Raw genomic sequence first — 18662 nt, 5'->3', positions numbered from 1 at the left:
TTTGGTCATGTGCAAGATGATATCATAGGAAAAGATAATCTTGTCATGTTCTTGCCAAAAGTTATGCGTCAACCAATTCAAGCTTCTGTCAATTGGTCATGTTCCCAGCAAGCTTTGCGGTGCCAATGGGAAAAGATAAGCTTCAACCACTTGATGCTCATGTCAATACGTCACAGTCAATGGGAAAAGATGTGTCAACAAATTGATGCTTATGTCAATAAATTAATGAGTATCATAGGTTTGACGCTAATGTCAATACATTTTCAGTCAATGGTAAAAGATGAGTGCCAACCAATTGACGCTTATGTCAATACATTGCATTCGACGGGAAAAGATGAGTGTCAAAGGGTTGACGTTTACGTCAGTACATTGCAGCGAGAGGAGGGAGGAGAGAGAGAGTCAACAGACAGACAAAGGTGAGAGAGATGAGGGAGGGAGTGAGAGAGTGATGAGAGGAGGGGGATGGAGGGGAGAGAGAGGGAGAGAGAGGGGGAGAGGTGGAGGGAGTAAAAGAAGTGGAGGGAGAGAAGAGGAGGGGGATAAAGAGGACGTAGAGAGATAGAGACAGAAGGAGGCAAAGAGAAGGAGAGAGAAGGTGGGAAGGAGGGAGAGAGAGAGAGAGAAGAGAGAGACGGGGAAAGAGAAAAAGACTGTGAGTGTCATCTTTTCATCTTTCCCATTGACTGGAATGTATTGACGTAAGCATCAATTGGTAGACCGTATCAACCAATTTCATATTAACTGCAAAGTATTGATACCGTGCCTTGCAAAAGTATTCACCCCCCCTTGGCGTTTTTCCGATTTTGTTGCATTACAACCTGTAATTTTAATGGATTTTTATTTGGATTTCATGTAATAGACATACACAAAATAGTCCAAATTGGTGAAGTTAAGCGGAAAAAAAGAAAACGGAAAAGAGGTGCGTGCATATGTATTCACCCCCTTTGCTATGAAGCCCCTAAAGAAGATCTGGTGCAACCAATTACCTTCAGAAGACAAATAATTAGTCAAATAAAGTCCACCTGTGTGCAATGTCACATGATCTGTCACATGACCTCAGTATATACACACCTGTTCTAAAAGGCCCCAGAGTCTGCAACACCACTAAGCAAGGGGCACCACCAAGCAAGTGGCACTATGAAGACCAAGGAGCTCTCCAAACAGGTCAGGGACAAAGTTGTGGAAAAGTACAGATCAGGGTTGGGTTATAAAGAAATATATGAAACTTTGAATATCCCACGGAGCACCATAGAAAACCATTATTAAAAAATGGAAAGAATATGGCACCACAACAAACCTGCCAAGAGAGGGCCGGCCACCAAAACTCGGACCAGGCAAGGAGGGCATTAATCAGAGAGGCAACAAAGAGACCAAAGATAACCCTGAAGGAGCTGCAAAGCTCTACAGCGGAGATTGGAGTATCTGTCCATAGAACCACTTTAAGCCGTACACTTCACAGAGCTGGACTTTCCGGGAGAGGGGCCAGAAAAAAAATAAGCAAACATGTTTGGTGTTCGCCAAAAGGCATGTGGGAGACTCCCCAAACATATTGAAGAGGGTACTCTGGTCAGATGAGACTAAAATGTAGCTTTTTGGCCATCAAGGTAAACGCTATGTCTGGCACAAACCCAACACCTCCCATCACCCCGAGAACACCATCCCCACAGTGAAGCATGGTGGTGACAGCATCATGCTGTAGGGATGTTTTTCATCGTCAGGGACTGGGAAACTGGTCAGAATTGAAAGAATGATGGATGGCGCTAAATACAGGGAAATTCTCGAGGGAAACCTGTTTCAGGCTTCCAGAGATTTGAGACTGTGACGGAGGTTCACCTTCCAGCAGGGCAATGACCCTAAACATTTAAATGTCTTGGAATGGCCTAGTCAAAGCCCAGACCTCAATCCAATTGAGAATCTGTGGTATGACTTAAAGATTGCTGTACACCAGCGGAACCCAACCAACTTGAAGGAGCTGGAGCAGTATTGCCTTGAAGAATGGACAAAAATCCCAGTGGCTAGATGTGCCAAGATTATAGAGACATACTCCAAGAGACTTGCAGCTGTAATTGCTGCAAAAGGTGGCTCTATAAAGTATTGACTTTGGGGGGGGGGGGGGGGGGGGGGTTGTCTTACTTCTTGTTTGTTTCACAATAAAAATATTTTGTATCTTCAAAGGGTTAGGCATGTTGTGTAAATCAAATGATCCAAACCCCCCAAAATTTCATTTTAATTCTAGGTTGTAAGGCAACAAAATAGGATAAATGCCAAGGGGGATGAATACTTTCGCAAGCCCCTGTATAAGCATCAATTGGTTGATGCTCATCTTTTCCCATTGGCACCGCAAAACCTGATGGGTTGCATGGCCAATTAACATAAGCATCAATTGGTTAACACCAGATTTTTTGCAAAAATGTGACAGGTTTATATTTTGAGGCTGATAATGGGCTGGCATGAATGTCCCATCTTGTTAAATCCCTTTCCCTAACTAGGAATTATGTTTATGCTTTCAGAAAGTATTCATATCTCTTGACTTATTCCACATTTTTTCCCCCTCAACCATCTACTCACAATACCCCATAATGACAAAGTGAAAACATGTTTTTAGAAATGTTTACAAATGTATTGAAAATGAAATACAGAAATATCTCATTTACATAAGTATTCACACCCCTGAGTCAGCACTGTAGAAGCTCGTTCGTTTGGCAGCGATTACAGCTGTGAGTCTTTCTGGGTAAGTCTGTAAGAGCTTTCCACACCTGGATTGTGCAACAGTTGCCCATTATGTTTTTCAAAATTCTTCAAGGTCTGTCAAATTGGTTGTTGATCATTGCTAGACAACCATTTTTAGGTCTTGCCATAGATTTTCAAGTAGATTTAAGTCAAAACTGCAACTCGGCCACTCAGGAACATTCACTGTCTTCTTGGTAAGCAACTCCAATGTAGATTTGGCGTTGTGTTTTATGTAATGTCCTGCTGGAAGGTGACTTAAACTCCCAGTGTCTGGTGGAAAGCACACTGAACCAGGTTTTCCAATTGGATTTTTCCTGCTCCATTCCATTTATTTTTCATCCTGAAAACCTCCCCAGTCCTTTGTGATTACAAGCATACCCATAACATGATGCAGCACCACTATGCTTGAAAATATGGAGTGTGGTACTCAGTAATGTGTTGAATTGGATTTTCCAAACATAATCCTTTGTATTCAGGACAAAAAGCTAATTACTTTGCCACATGTTTTGCAGTATGACTTTAGTGCCTTGTTGCAAAGATGATGCATTTGGAACATTTTTATTCTGTAAAAGATTCCTTATTTTTACTCTGTCAGTTAGGTTAGTATTGTGGAGTAACTACAATATTGTTGATCCATCCTCAGTTTTCTCCTATCACAGCCATTAAACTCTGTAACTGTTTTAAAGTCACCATTGTCCTCATGGTGAAATCCCTGAGCGGTTTCCTTCCTCTTCGGCAACTGAGTTAGGAAGGATGCCTGTGTTTTTGTAGTGACTGAGTGTATTGATACACCATCCAAAATGTAATAATAACTTCACCATTGCTCAAAGTGATATTTAATGTGTGCTTTTTTATTTTTAACCATCTGCAAATAGGTACCCTTCTTTGCAGAGAATTGCAAACATCCCTGGCCTTTGTGGTTGATTCTGTGTTTGAAATTCACTGCTCGACAATGGGACCTTACAGATAATTGTATGTGTGGGGTACAGAGACGAGGTAGTTATTAAAAAATCATGTTCAACTCTATTATTGCACACAGAGTGTGCAATGTTATGTGACTTTTTAAGCAAATTTTTACTCCTGAGCTTATTTAAGCTTGCCATAACAAAGGGGTTCAATACTTATTGACTCAAGACATTTCAGCTTTCATTTTTTATTCATTTATAAACATTTTGAAAAACATAATTATGGGGTATTGTGTGTAGGCCAGTGACCAAAAATCTCAATTTAATTCATTTCACATGGAATGGTGTTTTTCATTCTTACATTCCTATCCAAGAAGGGGACTCTCAGGCCAAGCCTCGTAATTCAGTCACCGTTTCGATGAATTTTCAGAACAGAGAAAAGTCCCTACATAACGAGAAGAAGAAAGACAGAAAAAGAAGAGAACTACAAGGGAAGGAGGGAGTCTAGAGTCCATAATCATAGTCCATAATCGACGGGTACCTGTGTTCACTTTAAAGTTGTCGAAGAGAGCGCTATCTCTCTCATAATAATAGTATAGAATCCTCTTTGTTCCTGTGTTCTGTCTTTGAAACAGAAGTTATAGACATGTTTTACGTTACCGCATTCCATTGAAGTGCACTCATAGAGCGTATAAGGTTCATTCATGCATACACTCAGGGATTTTCAATACCGCAAGCATCTCCCTGACGTTCACAAGAATGTGTCTGTTGTTGTGTATAGATCAATCAAGTGTTTTGTTGACAACTTGTTGTGAACTTTGACTGTCTGGCGAGAACAACATTGACTTGTCCTGTCACCCTGTCAAGGCCACACCCAGCCATCTCATTGAGGTTGGAGTGAGGAGGGGTGAGAGGAGGGGTTAGGTTGGAGTGAGGAGGGTGAGTTCGGAGTTAGGAGGAATGAGAAGGGGTAGAGGAGGGATGAGGTTGGAGTTGGGTCAAGTCACGAGGGGTTGATGACAACGTGTTATGGCTCTTCAGATGTTTCTTTGTTGTCTCTTGCTTTAGCTATAAAGCTCCTTGAGAGGGGGGCTGAGTCAATTCCATGAAACCGAAGAGCATTCCTACTGTACAGAAGAGGTCATGTATGACATATTTGTGGATATTGGGGTAGTTTATAGGACTGAAGGGCAGAAGGGTCTTGGGGCATGCAAGGTTTTTCTGAGTGAAAATCACATATTTGTCTTTAGTAGGTATGCTTTTCAATTTGGCATTTTGACAGTCAAAAACCTCATAAACCAAACAGTGATCTAACAGTGAGGGAGACGTTCACACCTTTATTCAGGACAACCTTTCCAGGGCTGATGGGCACGTACATGTAATAAGACGATCTGTAGGTTGTGACTGGTATACGGTTTGATGGGTTCAGCTAAATGAAAACCTGCAGGTACATGTTCAACCACAGCTGAACCTATAACCACCTCACAGAGTGATACGTCTTGTATATAGCCCACAGATCAATTGCATAAGTTATGGCTAATAACTTCTAACTAAAATATCTTCAAAAGTTCTTGGAAAATGGAACACCTGACTTAAACAATACATGTCTTAAGAGAAGGTTTTATTGATTGGTATGAGCTGGTGCTCGTGGGGAATTATGCTAGTATGAATTTATGATCTAAAAATGAGATTAGCGAATCGCCATACCATAAATCAATATACCTGTAGCAACATACGCTTGGCTTTAGCTGTGTTCATGCCATGTGATTCTAATCGGATCATGCTGTCAGTTAGCGTCAAAACACAGAGCTGGCCTATTCTCAGCCTGCTTAGCTCAGCCTGCCTAGCTCAGCCTGCCTATTCTCTCTGCCTGTCTCTCTTTCTCTCTCTCTTTCTCTCTCTCTCTCTGTCTGTCCTCCTCTCTCGGTCTCTCTGTCGCTCTCTCTCCATCTCTCTCTCTGTTTCGCTCTCCATCTCCCTCTCTGTAATTTAGGAAACATCTCTCTTTCTGTTATTTCCCACTCCTCTTGCTCTCCTTCGCTCTCTCTATCTCTGTCCTTCCTTCCTTCCTTCCTTCCTTCCTTCCTTCCTTCCTTCCTTCCTTCCTTCCTTCCTTCCTTCCTTCCTTCCTTCCTTCCTTCCTTCCTTCCTTCCTTCCTTCCTTCCTTCCTTCCTTCCTTCCTTCCTTCCTTCCTTCCTTCCTTCCTTCCTTCCCTCTCTCTCTCTCTCCCTCCCTCACAACACCAGATTATAACACTGACTCATCCCTTCACTGCCAGATTGAGAGACGGTCTGTTTTTATCTGAAACATATTAATTCACCCAGCTGACAAAAACACTAAATTCCCTTGGCAGACAGTGATAGATACATTTAAAGTGATTATCTTGCTGATGGACGTGAAAGACACAGCATCGTGTTTTCAAGAGGCCCGGGCTGTCATGTGTGGTCTCCTGTCATTGGTGTGTGTGTGTGCGTGTGTGCATGTGTGTGTGTGTGTGTGTGTGTGTGTGTGTGTGTGTGTGTGTGTGTGTGTGTGTGTGTGTGTGTGTGTGTGTGCATGCGTGCGTGTGTGTGCGTGTGTGCATGCGCGCACGCGTGTTTGTGCGTGTGCAGTCCTGCCCTGTCTGTCTCTCTCACTGATTCTGACGTGTGAGGTATTTTGTTCACCCTCAGGTTGACACTGAGTTGTGTTCTTTAAAAACACTACTGCAAAACAAGCGAGAGCCTATAAGTAACCAGATCTGATGCTATCAGCTAATGCTGTTGATTGCTTCTGTTTACCAATCACTGAGAGTGTGACCTAGGGCCAACCACTTAAGCCCTGCCCAGATTCACTCTGCACTAATTATTGTGTGTTTGTGTGTGTGTGTTCGAGTTTGAGTGGTCACACGTTTAACGGCTAGATTAGAGTTGACCACTCCTGCCATATCTGCCATATTAGGGCGGCAGGTAGCCTAGTGGTTAGAGCGTTGGACTAGTAACCAAAAGGTTGCAAGATCAAATCCCCAAGCTGACAAGGTAAAAATCTGCCCCTGAACAAGGCCTAGGCCGTCATTAAGAATTTGTTCTTAACTGACTTGCCTAGTTAAATAAATATTGAAGTAGTCCCCAGAAAGACTCAAGAGAGTTCCAACCTAATTCAGAATAAGACATTTATTGTTCAACAATTACAAAGAACAAAATATTTTAAAATCAGATTTATATCTTACATCAGCTGTACAGAGATGACGTGTTTTTTCTAAATGATTCTGGAACAAGAGCTGAACTAGAAAACCGAAGAGTATTTAAGTCGATTAAAAAATATTTGTCTATACAAAGTAGAAAAAAAGATGTTGAACTGAAAATGGAATCCATAATATTGTACCCTGATGCAGTGTTTAGGCCTCTTAACTGGTCACAAAGTATTTTACAAAATATTACCATGGCCTCTTATAATAGCAACAAAAAAAATCTTGGCCTCTTTGGTTCCATGATTAGGTATAATACATTTGAACAGAACTCAATTTGCTTTCTATAAAAAAAATGTTTTTTTCCAATGGCAGTTTCTTTATTTTTTAACTAATCACGCAACTTTTCAGTGCAAATATTGTAACTATCATTCACTTTGAAGAGGAAGCAAAAGATTACATTTCAAGTACTGGTAATAGTTAATGACTGTAACTAAAAGTTCAGTTTGTCTGGTGTCTGTGGGTCAATACTATACATTGCATAGCTCATGCGGCACTTATATTTAAAAGGATTGTGAGCAACGGTCGGTGTACCACATTGTACTCTTTAAAGGCATTTCAATCTGCAAGTGCTATTTAATGTGCATTAGGAAGTGCTATACTGCACCAGGACTTTAACCAAACAATATGGCAACTCTTCGCTTTTGATTGGCTGACTGAAATGAGAGGTTGTGCTTCAGCTGTTGAAGAGATGTGACTCATCCCGTTAAAAGTGTGAACGAAAGAAGAAAGGATTCAGAAGGAAGTAACGGGAAGGTCAATGTTTCTTCCCTATTGTCACTGTTTCATATCACAGCCTAAACTCCCAGGTTTTGATGACAGCTTCAGCATTTGCATGGTGTGTTGGAATGTATTTTTATGTTCTGCTCACTCTTCTGACATGGAAGCCATTTTGATTTCCGGATGCTGGCCGTAAAATGAAAAAGTTTTTAATATAAAATGGAATCTTGTGACACATCAACAAGATGTATTTCTTGTTATAAGTGCTGAAGTTGTACAAGAGGTGAGTTGTCAGGGCTTTCACTTTCATTTTGCAGTCATACTTTCTGGAAAGAGGCGTGGTTTGGAATTGTTTATCAGCAAGTGCACCTCCTTCATAATCTCAGGCTCTTTTCCACCTTCGTCAGAGTATCGAAATAGAACTCTCCATTTTCAGAATAGAAATGGCAATCTTGGAAAATATATGATGCAATAAGTACCATTTAGTTTCAATCCCTCTGATAATGACACCGACGTGAATTTGCAAACACGTGTTCACAAAAAATGGGATTGGATCATATGTTCATATGTTGGCAAAAGAAAAAAGGCTTCTATCAGAGAATATTATTAACAAACATAAATATATATACAAGTGTTTGTTCAGGCATATGTGAGAATGAGTGTGTAGGATATGTGTGAATGAATGAAGCTGTGTGTGCATGTGTGTATGCCTTATAATTGTCCATAAATATCACTTTGATTTGTATAATTCATTTTGGAATATCCTCTTCTTGTTTACAAATGTTCATAAAAGTCCACTTGAAGCACATGCAGTCTCAACTCAAGCACATCCACACTCCTCCACTATCATATTGGGTACGTCTCTCTTGACGATGTTGTATTCATCGTCGAAGTAGAGCATTGACATGGTGCTGAGCTTGGTGGGGATGCAACAGGAGTTCATGGAGCCGGGGCTCATGCCTCTCATCCGATACTGATTGACCACTGCGGTGTGGAAGGACGACGCCGACCCTGGCACTCCCGCCATGTACGGTGGACAGTTGCCCTCACAGTAGTTCCCAAAGTACCCCGACGGCGCGATGATCCAGTCGTTCCAGCCGATGAGGCGGAAGTCTATGTAGAACTGCTGTCTGCAGCACAGGCTACTGCTCCCGTCACACTCCAGCCCCCTCTTCCTGATGCGGTGCTTGTTGTCCGCTTGCCGGGCCTGTACGACTAGAAACGGCCTGTGGGACTCGTTGTTCTGGTTCACGAGGATCGGTAAGACCGCCAGGTCCTCGCAGCCCTCACAGCGCACGTCCAGGTTCTGCCGCCGGCCGCCCTTCTCGAACACCATCTGGATAGCGTTGGTCAGGGGGAAGGTGTGCCAGCCGCTCCTCTTCAGCTCGACACGCTTTTCCACCAGGTTCCACTTGCTACCCAGACCAGGCTCCTGGTAGTACACCTTGACCGTGACCTTCCTCCGCTGGCCCTTGTCCAGGGTGTTAGGAAGCAGCCTTAAATACAGCCAGAGGGTGGCCTGGGTCACGTACAGGTGCTGGTTTCCCTCGTTAGAGATCAGGAAGAACAGGCTGGATTTGGATGATACCAGCTCATCTGGGAAAGACAGGAACAGAATTGGAAAAGGTCCGTTAAAAGTCAGTTTAAACCTTTTATAGGTCAGTATGGCAATGCTAAAAAAAGAGAAACAAACACACAGATTCATTGGCTATATGGTGTAAACAAACATCTTTCAAAAACCTTACTGCTATTGGACAAAGCATCAAGAAGATACTACCACACTGGGTGGTCCCAAGCTTGGATTGTTGGATGAATAGCTAGACAAGAACTGGGCACATTGGGAACAGTTCAACAGTTTGGGATTAAATTGAGATAGACGGTTACTATGGCCTCCCTGGTTATAGCCTGTCTTAATGTCATCTTTATCTGGCCTGGGATGTAAACAGAGTTTGGACTGGTACTAAAGGGATTTGGTGGATGGGTGTACACTGGGAGACAGCTCTAACAGAGACACTCAGCCTCTTCTTGGTCCAGGGCCCGTATTCAGAAAGCGTCTCAGGGTGCTGATCCAGGATCAGTTTTGTATTTTAGATCATCATGAAAAAGAGGGGGGGGGGCTGTTCCTAGATCAGCACTCCTACTCTGAGACGCTTTATGAATACAGGCCCTGGTCTTGTCACATAGGCCTACATGAGGTCTGCAACAACAGTGCAGCATCAGCAGGTCTGGAATCAGTTCCAGCTGGCCCTTGCTTATAGGGAGCCTTGACAGTGACAATGACAGTACAGATCTGGGATCAGGCCCACTTGAAGTTGCCCCTGGCCCTGAGTCAGGCTGGGTATGGACAAGAGGGCTTATCAGAGCCAAGTACAAAGGCTCAAAGGCTTTGCTGTGAATACTGCAGAAAAACGAGAGCTTACTGAGCCTAACTGCTTACACAATGCACAGTAATGTGATGTAAAGGCATGGTAGAGCCAGGCACATTGAGTGAAGAGGAGCACAGCTTCACTGTGGATTAATGATGAAGGAAAAAAGGAATTGACATGAAACTAGCTGGCCTTCCCAACAACCCAACTATCACCACAGAAGCCTTTTCTGGCTGTACAGTGCGTGCCAATGTTTAGTCGTTTTAGGTTTGTGCCATATTGTTTTCATGTGTAGGTTCAGGTTCAGGTTAGGGTAGGGTCAGGGTCCAAAGTCAAATTCAAATCTAACTTGCACTTGTCACATGACATGACCAAAACAACTCCTACTCTTCCACACTGACTTTGCCTGGTCAGGCTTCCTGCACCACCATGCAGTTGATCAAGAGAAGACCTGAACCTTGAACTACCTAAAGAAACCCAAGAGACAGTAACATCTTCAGTAGCTAAGGCAGGAACTGAAATAGATGGTTTCTCCCCAGTCCTCCAGTGAGAGTGAAACCTTCTAACCTGAGAGACCATCAGCAACACTCTACATGGATACTCTGTGACTGACTGAGCAACATGCAGCTGTCAGGTGAAGGAAAGTTGGAAAACGCACACATGTCAAGGGTCACCTCTACAGCCTGAACACTGAGCTGTGCTGCCTGCCTGTTTGCTTGCCGCCCAAAGTGAGGGGACTCGACCTGGGCGGGCCTGGGCCCCATCATCAGGCATCAGCTATAATGGAGGCTGCCCTGGCCTGCCCAGCCAGTCTCCATCTGCACTGCTTCACACAACACAAGACAGGTAATCTCCTTGTTATTACTCAACTCAAAGACTTAGTCAACAGACAGCTATAGACCACACTCTGACTGTACTAGCACCAGGCCATGGGTGGCAGCACAGCTGTCAAGACGTGACCGACAATAAGCTAAAAGCTAAGACCTAGTGTCTCCTGATTTGAAATGGATGTTCTATTTATCTTCTGTTTACCAATGGATGACTTTGATATATTACTGTATCGGTTATTTCTTCTTTCAACAGGGGAGGCGGGAAGAGGGGGGCTTTGTGAAACAAACCTAAGGGGTCCATTTTTCACTCTGTGAGTAAAGAGGGAGAATTGTCTCAGATGGAACAGGATACTCAAGAAAGGAATACTCCCCAAAAAGACACATCCAATCTGAAAGTGATTTGTCAGGTGATCTTATGAGAGAGCCAATGCAGTATACAGCATTCTTTCTTTATCCTTCTCAGGGACAGAAACAGAGTTGCAGAGAAAGCGTCTTCAGATGCTATCACTATCGCTGACACTGTTGCATCTTTGTCAGGCGACTGCTGTAGTAACGGTACACAACAACGGCAAATACAAGGTCTAACGTACAAGCATGATGAAGTCAATGAGTACTGTGCAGGCAGGAACCAAGTCCCACTCTAGGACTATATAAGGGATATGGTCCCTCACACCATGCATTCTAATACGGAACAGTCAGTGGCAGTGAGTTCACCATTCCAGTTCACTCTACATTCAGCATGCATGGTCTTGGCACAAAGCGCTGACCTAATGTAGATGTACAGCCATTCTAAAGCAGCCCTTCTTTCAGGTCAGCTTATAGCTGGTACCAGGACTCTCAACAGAAGATCACAGTAGAATCATATTATATGGGTGGCATTCAGATGAAACGCTCAGCATGGGTGAACATTAGATTTTTAACAGGTGTCTTAGATTGACTGTACAATCTTAGAGAAAAGGCTTCCAAAAGAGTTATTCGGCTGTCCCCATAGGAGAACCCTTTTTGGTTCCATATAGAACCCTCTGTGAAAAGAGTTCTACCTGGAACCCAAATGGGTTCTACCTGGAACCAAAAACGGTTCTCCTATGGGGACAGCCGAATAACCCTTTTAGGTACTAGATAGCACCATTTTTTTCTAAGTGTATTTGAGAAGCACCAAACAGGGTTGGTTTTGAACATATCTCTGATCAGCTAACCAAATCACTGACACTAATTGTGTTGGAGAGATGCGCAGCCGGTTAGAGAAACTCTGGGGTGACTTAAACTGCTGTAAGAATAAGAGGCAATAAGAGGTTTGATTTGAATAAACGTGGGCCCAAGCAGGTGGCATCATTGATCATTTCCAGTCCCCCTTTAATCATCTCTAAGCAAATTGTTCTGTGAGCTCTTCTCAGTGCCACGACCAGCTGGCAGCAGCTACCACCCTGGGTAATACTGCCAACTGGCAAGGAGGGCAAAGAGGCACAAGGAAGGCAACCCAACTGAATCTACACCAATGTACAGTACAAAGTTACAGAGCTTTTGTGAAAATATTATGGGGCTTTTCAAATCTTTTTGGGATTGTCCATATCATTCCTTTGAATGTGAATGTGATATTATACCTACCCTTAATCTATTCTGTTGTTTTGAAGATGAGTGCTATGAGGCTGTTATAGTGTCATTTTTTATGAGTCTCTGGGGGTGTGAACCTCAGCCTGAGGACACACTTTTTCTGTGCTCACACTAACACATGCTTGGTTGTTTGGTTGACCTAACTGCTGGGTTGCAGGTGTTGGGTCACTTAGTTGGGTTGTTTTCTTTTAAAACGGCTGGGTTATTGACGCTGGGTTATTGAGATATGACCCAGAGGATCAGAAGACTGGAGGCATAGTTTAGTAGGGGGCGTGGCATTCAGATATTTTTAGCCACCTGAGCAAATGTCATTCCTGTTCATCTGTTCTGTTGAATAGCTATCACATGCTATGGTTAAACATGGACTTCTTTGTAGCTTTAATGATGCTTATAGAAGTGTATGTGTTCCCTAAAAGCCACTGTAAATCCCATTGTTGGGACACAATAAGGTGGTATACCTTATTATAATATGTAATAAAAAATATATATATATATATTTGCAGTATGATGAACAGGAATGACATTTATGATGTTAGATAAGGTCTCTGATACTAACAGTTGTCCTCTCAAGATGAAGCATCTTACTGTGACTACAGTTGAAGTCTCAAGTTTACATACACTTAGGTTGGAGTCATTAAAACTCGTTTTTCAACCACTCCACAAATGTATTGTTAACAAACTATTGTTTTGGCAAGTCGGTTAGGACATCTACTTTATGCATGACACAAGTATTTTTTCCAACAATTGTTTACAGACAGATTACTTCACTTATAATTCACCGTATCACAATTCCAGTGAGTCAGAAGTTTACATACATTAAGTTGACTGTGCCTTTAAACAGCTTGGAAAATTCCAGAAAATGATGTCATGGCTTTAGAAGCTTCTGATAAGCTAATTGACATAATTTGAGTCAATTGGAGGTGTACCTGTGGATGTATTTCAAGGCCTACCTTAAAACTCAGTGCCTCTTTGCTTGACATCATGGAAAAATCTAAAGAAATCATCCAAGACCTCAGAAAAGAAATCGTAGACCTCCACAAGTCTGGTTCATCCTTGGGAGCAATTTGCAAACGCCTGAAGGTACCACGTTCATCTGTTCAAACAATTGTACGCAAGTATAAACACCATGGGACCACGCAGCCGTCATACCGCTCAGGAAGGAGACGCGTTCTGTCTCCTAGAGATGAACATACTTTGGTACGAAAAGTGCAAATCAATCCCAGAACAACAGCAAAGGACCTTGTGAAGATGCTGGAGGATACAGGTACAAAAGCGAGTCCTATATCGACATAACCTGAAAGGCCCCTAAGCAAGGAAGAAGCCACTGCCCCAAAACCGCCATTAAAAAAGCCAGACTACGGTTTGCAACTGCACATGGGGACAAAGATCGTACTTTTTGGAGAAATGTCATCTGGTCTGATGAAACAAAAATAGAACTGTTTGACCATAATGACCATCGTTATGTTTGGAGAAAAAAGGGGGAGGGTTGCAAGCCGAAGAACACCATCCCAAACGTGAAGCACGGGGGTGGCAGCATCATGTTGTGGGGGTGCTTTGCTGCAGGAGGGACAGGTGCACTTCACAAAATAGATGGCATCACGAGGCAGGGAAATTATGTGACTATAATTGAAGCAACATCTCAAGACATCAGTCAGGAAGTTAAAGCTTGGTCACAAATGCGTCTTCCAAATGGACAATGACCCCAAGCATATTGGAGTGGCCATCACAAAACCCTGACCTCAATCCCATAGAAAATTTGTGGGCAAAACTGAAAAAGCGTGTGCGAGCAAGGAGGCCTACAAACCTGACTCAGTTACACCAGCTCTGTCAGGAGGAATGGGCCAAAATTCACCCAAGTTATTGTGGGAAACTTGTAGAAGGCTACCCGAAACGTTTGACCCAAGTTAAACAATTTAAAGGCAATGCTACCAAATACTAATTGAGTGTATGTAAACTTCTGAACCACTGGGAATGCGACGAAAGAATAATTCTCTCTACTATTATTCTGACATTTCACATTCTTAAAATAAAGTGGTTATCCTAACTGACCTTAAGACAAGGAATTTTTACTAGGATTAAATGTCAGGAATTATGAAAAACTGAGTTTAAATGTATTTGGCTACGGTGTATGTAAACTTCCGACTTCAACTGTACCATACCAGACACACAACTAATGGTCTCTTACGGTACCTAAACCAAAAACAGATTTGAATGCGTTGGTCAGTTACAGTATGTATAGAGCCATGTCATCATGGAATGCTCTTCCACCAGAGGTTACTCAGGCAAAAAGCAAGTCTAACTTTAAAAACAGATTTAAAAAACATATTGTATCACAACGCTTCTCCTATTTCTAAAGATCTAATTTAACTGTACTGTATATAAGAATATTGATATGTATATGTGAACAGCGTGTAAATAGTGTTTTTGTTGAATCTTGGTGTCTTTCCTATATATAAAACTATTTATTTTGAATTTAATGTAATATTTTATGTTGTTCTTGTCTATTACTGTTCTGTACTTTGTCATGTATTTGTAGGTTTCTATGTGGCCCACAGGAGGTTGGTGGCACCATAATCGGGGAGGATGGGCTCGTGGTAATGGCTGGAGCGGCATAGGTGGGATGGTATCAAATACAACAAACACATGGTTTCCCAAAAATGTTAACTGTTAATTTGACAAAACCTGGATCCTTCTAGCCATGACCATAGCTAATGGGGATCCTAATAATCTAAACTCATGGGTGGCCAATAAGATATAGCTGAAAGACACGCCCCTAATAAGACACGCCTCCTGAAAATAACCTAAGGATTACATTCAAAAAGGCCAAGGTGATTGGTCCACCCAGCATGAGAGTAAAAAATACCCAACTGATGGTTAAATTAACCCATGTTTGGGTAATCCCAACAAACCAACATGTTGGGTTATTCACCCAACCGCCTGGGTCAAAATAACCAAACATGTGTTCTGTCCACTAGTTAACCCGCGCTGGGTTACCAAATAACACAAAGTGTTTGCAGAATAGCTTGGGGAAAATAATAATTTAAAACATCTATAAATGATAAACAGAAGCAACATTTGGTTTAGTTTAGTTTGATATTTCAAGCTATTTGACTGACTTTACCTGTATGCATGGAACCCGCATCAGTTGATTGCTGGTTTCATGCTCCCTACCCTTTAAATATAAATACACAATATTTAGAAAGTAGGCTACTACTGTGCCTACCGTAAGGAATTTGTGAATGTATTGTTTTCAAATCACAGACCCTTTCTGCTCTTAGCGGGGCCGGGAATGATGCGCTATATCACCTTGATCAAATGTTTAGTCCAAACCTTACGCACCATACCCAGCTTGGTCTTTGCGTAAAAGTGGTTTTATTTGTTCGTTTTTTTCCTAATACAATAGAGTAAACGGTAGCTTGCCTGTAATACACAATAATTACACACCTGTCTCTGCGAAACTGATTATCTCCGAGCTTTCCTCCAGCACCTCGTTGGCATTGCTGGTCGCGTGTCCGTCCAGATTCGGGATTTCAACTCTCCCATCCTCGCGCACTTTACCCGCATGGAGTTTCCGAAGCGCAGTCACCATCGCCGCCTTCGGGATAGGATGGGTGATGTTGGGTCTTACCCTCATCTGTAACCTGCTCAAGATATGCCTTTTCACCGCCTCCAGAAAGTCAATGTCCACCTGTCCCGATTCTTCGGGCTGGCCGATGCCACACGAAGAGCAAGTTTCCTGAGCTACGGTTTGCGTCTCCATTCCCGGCAAAGGGTTCAAGGATCCCGGCGCCGCTTCTTTGCAGCGGACAGACAGCACGCAAGCCACAAATAATGCCACTTTGATTATACAGTTAATCATTTTCTTTATGAAGAAGAAAAGTCGTGATATTTGAAGTGCAATAATTCGTTTTCTACTATAAAAAGGTATGCAGAATATTTCTGTCAAATGTAGGCTATTCACTTGGCGTTTTTAAGAAAATACGATTTCGAATGAAAAGAAAGATCAAGTTGAAGAATCCCGTTAGTCCGTATACATTTGTAAGGAGTCCAAGCAATAATAAATATTTCACTCAATTCAGACGCATTTTGATGGAATTAACTATTCCATTCACCGTAACTTGAAATATTCCCCTTATTTCGTGTCTGTTTTCATTCCCGATGTCTGCCACTCAGTTGACTTCACTTCAGGGGCACATTGGGAGTCAAGTCCGTTCTGCTTGTCTTAATGACTTTGCTTCACCCTTTCAAGGTAACACAATTTAAAAACCAGTAGGCTACCATTATCCGTCAATTGAGTTTCAGTTCAACGCCTGACGTATCATGCCATGGTTTAATTGAACTGCAATTCGCAATAATCATCATTTAGAAACGAATAGAAGAGGACAAACTAAACGAACAGAAAATCACCCATTGGTTGATAAACACAAATCAGGATATTCCATAAATGGAAAAAGCTGAAGGGTCGGTCAAATAATAATTTATCGCATATTGTAGCATCCAGTTTGTCATTTGCTCTGGACTTATTCCTTCAGTTTTTGTTCCTGTGTATCCTTATTAAAATGCACCTTAATTGGATTTGAATTCCCGATATGAAATTGCCCTGATATACTTGAGTACAAAGAGGTCTGATGATCGGACGAACCTTTCTCTTGCTAGGTCGATTTAGGAGCCCTCCATAGACTGAAAGTTTTTATACAAGGAGTTGAAACCACGTGGGACGTCCCACCAACTAAACAGACTCCTAGTATTTGGTAACAGATTATGCATAGGCTTAAGGTAAACTATCCTCTTTAGCTCTCCCGTCCAGAGAAAATGCTTATGGACCCATGGAAAACAAATTAGGAGAGATAAAAAAGAATACTGGAGAATTTAAGTAACCAATTGTTTACCAGACTGCCTGATGACTTGTGCATAATGCATTGATTTGCGCACAATATATAGAATCATTAGCATAGGCTATCTTTACAGTGGAAACGATCTACTTTAGAAATAATAACGAGGATTACATCAATAAACTTCAATTATATCATGAATTAACATTTAATATGTTCCTTATGAAGCCTGTAGGTCTAATAGTCTAGACAAGGCCATGTTTTAATATAAAACATTTCCATCAACACATGCTATCCAAATGTACTGATTTTTTTTGCCTTTTCATGCATCAAACAAACAGAAAACGTGTCCCCTATAGATGCTCCAAATGAAAAAATAAAATACCGACAGATTTTTGACAAGCCTTTCTTGTTGTGGCTCAAGCATGACAGCATGGCGACCATAAGCATCTCCCAAACAATGCTGGATGAATTGGAAATAACACCAAGGTAATAAAGATTTAAGCGCCAAAGGTGACACTGCCAAGGCACCACTTTTATTATTTGAAGTGATACAAAAACATTGACCAATTCAAGTCAGAGCTCTGTTTTGTCGTCACTCAAATATTAGTGAAATATAAGCCTAATACATATATCACATAATACATTTTACCTAACATTGGCAACACAGTAATTTGTGAATGCACAGCAATTTTTTTATGTGCGCTCTCCCAATACTATAACAAACAGATCAAGTTGAAAGTTGTTCAATGCTGCCACCCTTCTTCTAAATATTGCAACTACACATTGCATGAATCGTACACATTTTTTACAATCTCCAGCCAGGCAATAAACCGATAGGCCTGAGCCATATAGCCTATATAGGCATATCTATCTAACAGTTGAACAATAAAACATTAATTTACAGCATAGATCATGAAATATACTGGATAATATTGAGGGAAAACAATGCACAATGACTATGTAGGCTACTATAGGTAATTCGGTGTGATAAATTAAAACGTTTTCATCCGTTTCTAATTGTCATAGGCCTATAGATAATAATATCTGTAATAATAATAATAATAAGATATAAGCCGATGTATTTGTCAAACGCAAGTCTGTGCAATTCCGGTCCTGGAGGGTAGAAACAGTTTTGGATTCTGTTTCTACCTCTAGTTAATTGTAATTACCCATGAGGCCTCATTTATAAACGTTGCGTAGGCCTATATACCAAATATATAGGCTACCCAAAAACATGCGTGCGCCATTTAAATAAACTGAACTTGACCTGCGAATGTTCTTAGCTTTCGCAAAGTTAGACCATGCGTACGCACAGTTTCTAGTGGTTGGATGAAGTATTGCATTGCAAGCAAGCAAGCAGCCGAGTATTTCGAAGAGTGAAGATCCATTTTTCTGCAACTTTGCATTCTAAAATAGGTATTTCCTATGATCATTGCAA

General features: G+C 41.7%; 1 protein-coding gene across 1 annotated transcript; it reads right to left on the bottom strand.

The window, feature by feature from the left end:
* Positions 1-6770: 6770 nt before the first annotated feature.
* Positions 6771-17073, bottom strand: LOC139532167 (inhibin beta B chain-like). Its single transcript, XM_071329394.1, has 2 exons — positions 15834-17073; positions 6771-9178 (listed from the first exon to the last, which is right to left on the bottom strand). The coding sequence occupies exons 1-2, from the start codon at positions 16246-16248 to the stop codon at positions 8403-8405; spliced, it is 1191 nt and encodes a 396-aa protein (XP_071185495.1). The 5' UTR covers positions 16249-17073; the 3' UTR covers positions 6771-8402.
* Between the last annotated feature and the right edge of the window lie 1589 nt (positions 17074-18662).

Source organism: Salvelinus alpinus, chromosome 10 (genome assembly GCF_045679555.1).
Source record: "Salvelinus alpinus chromosome 10, SLU_Salpinus.1, whole genome shotgun sequence".
NCBI classification, from domain to species: Eukaryota; Metazoa; Chordata; class Actinopteri; order Salmoniformes; family Salmonidae; genus Salvelinus; species Salvelinus alpinus.
The sequence above is the reverse complement of the archived record's forward strand: the minus strand, read 5'-3'. Positions and strand labels throughout refer to the sequence as shown.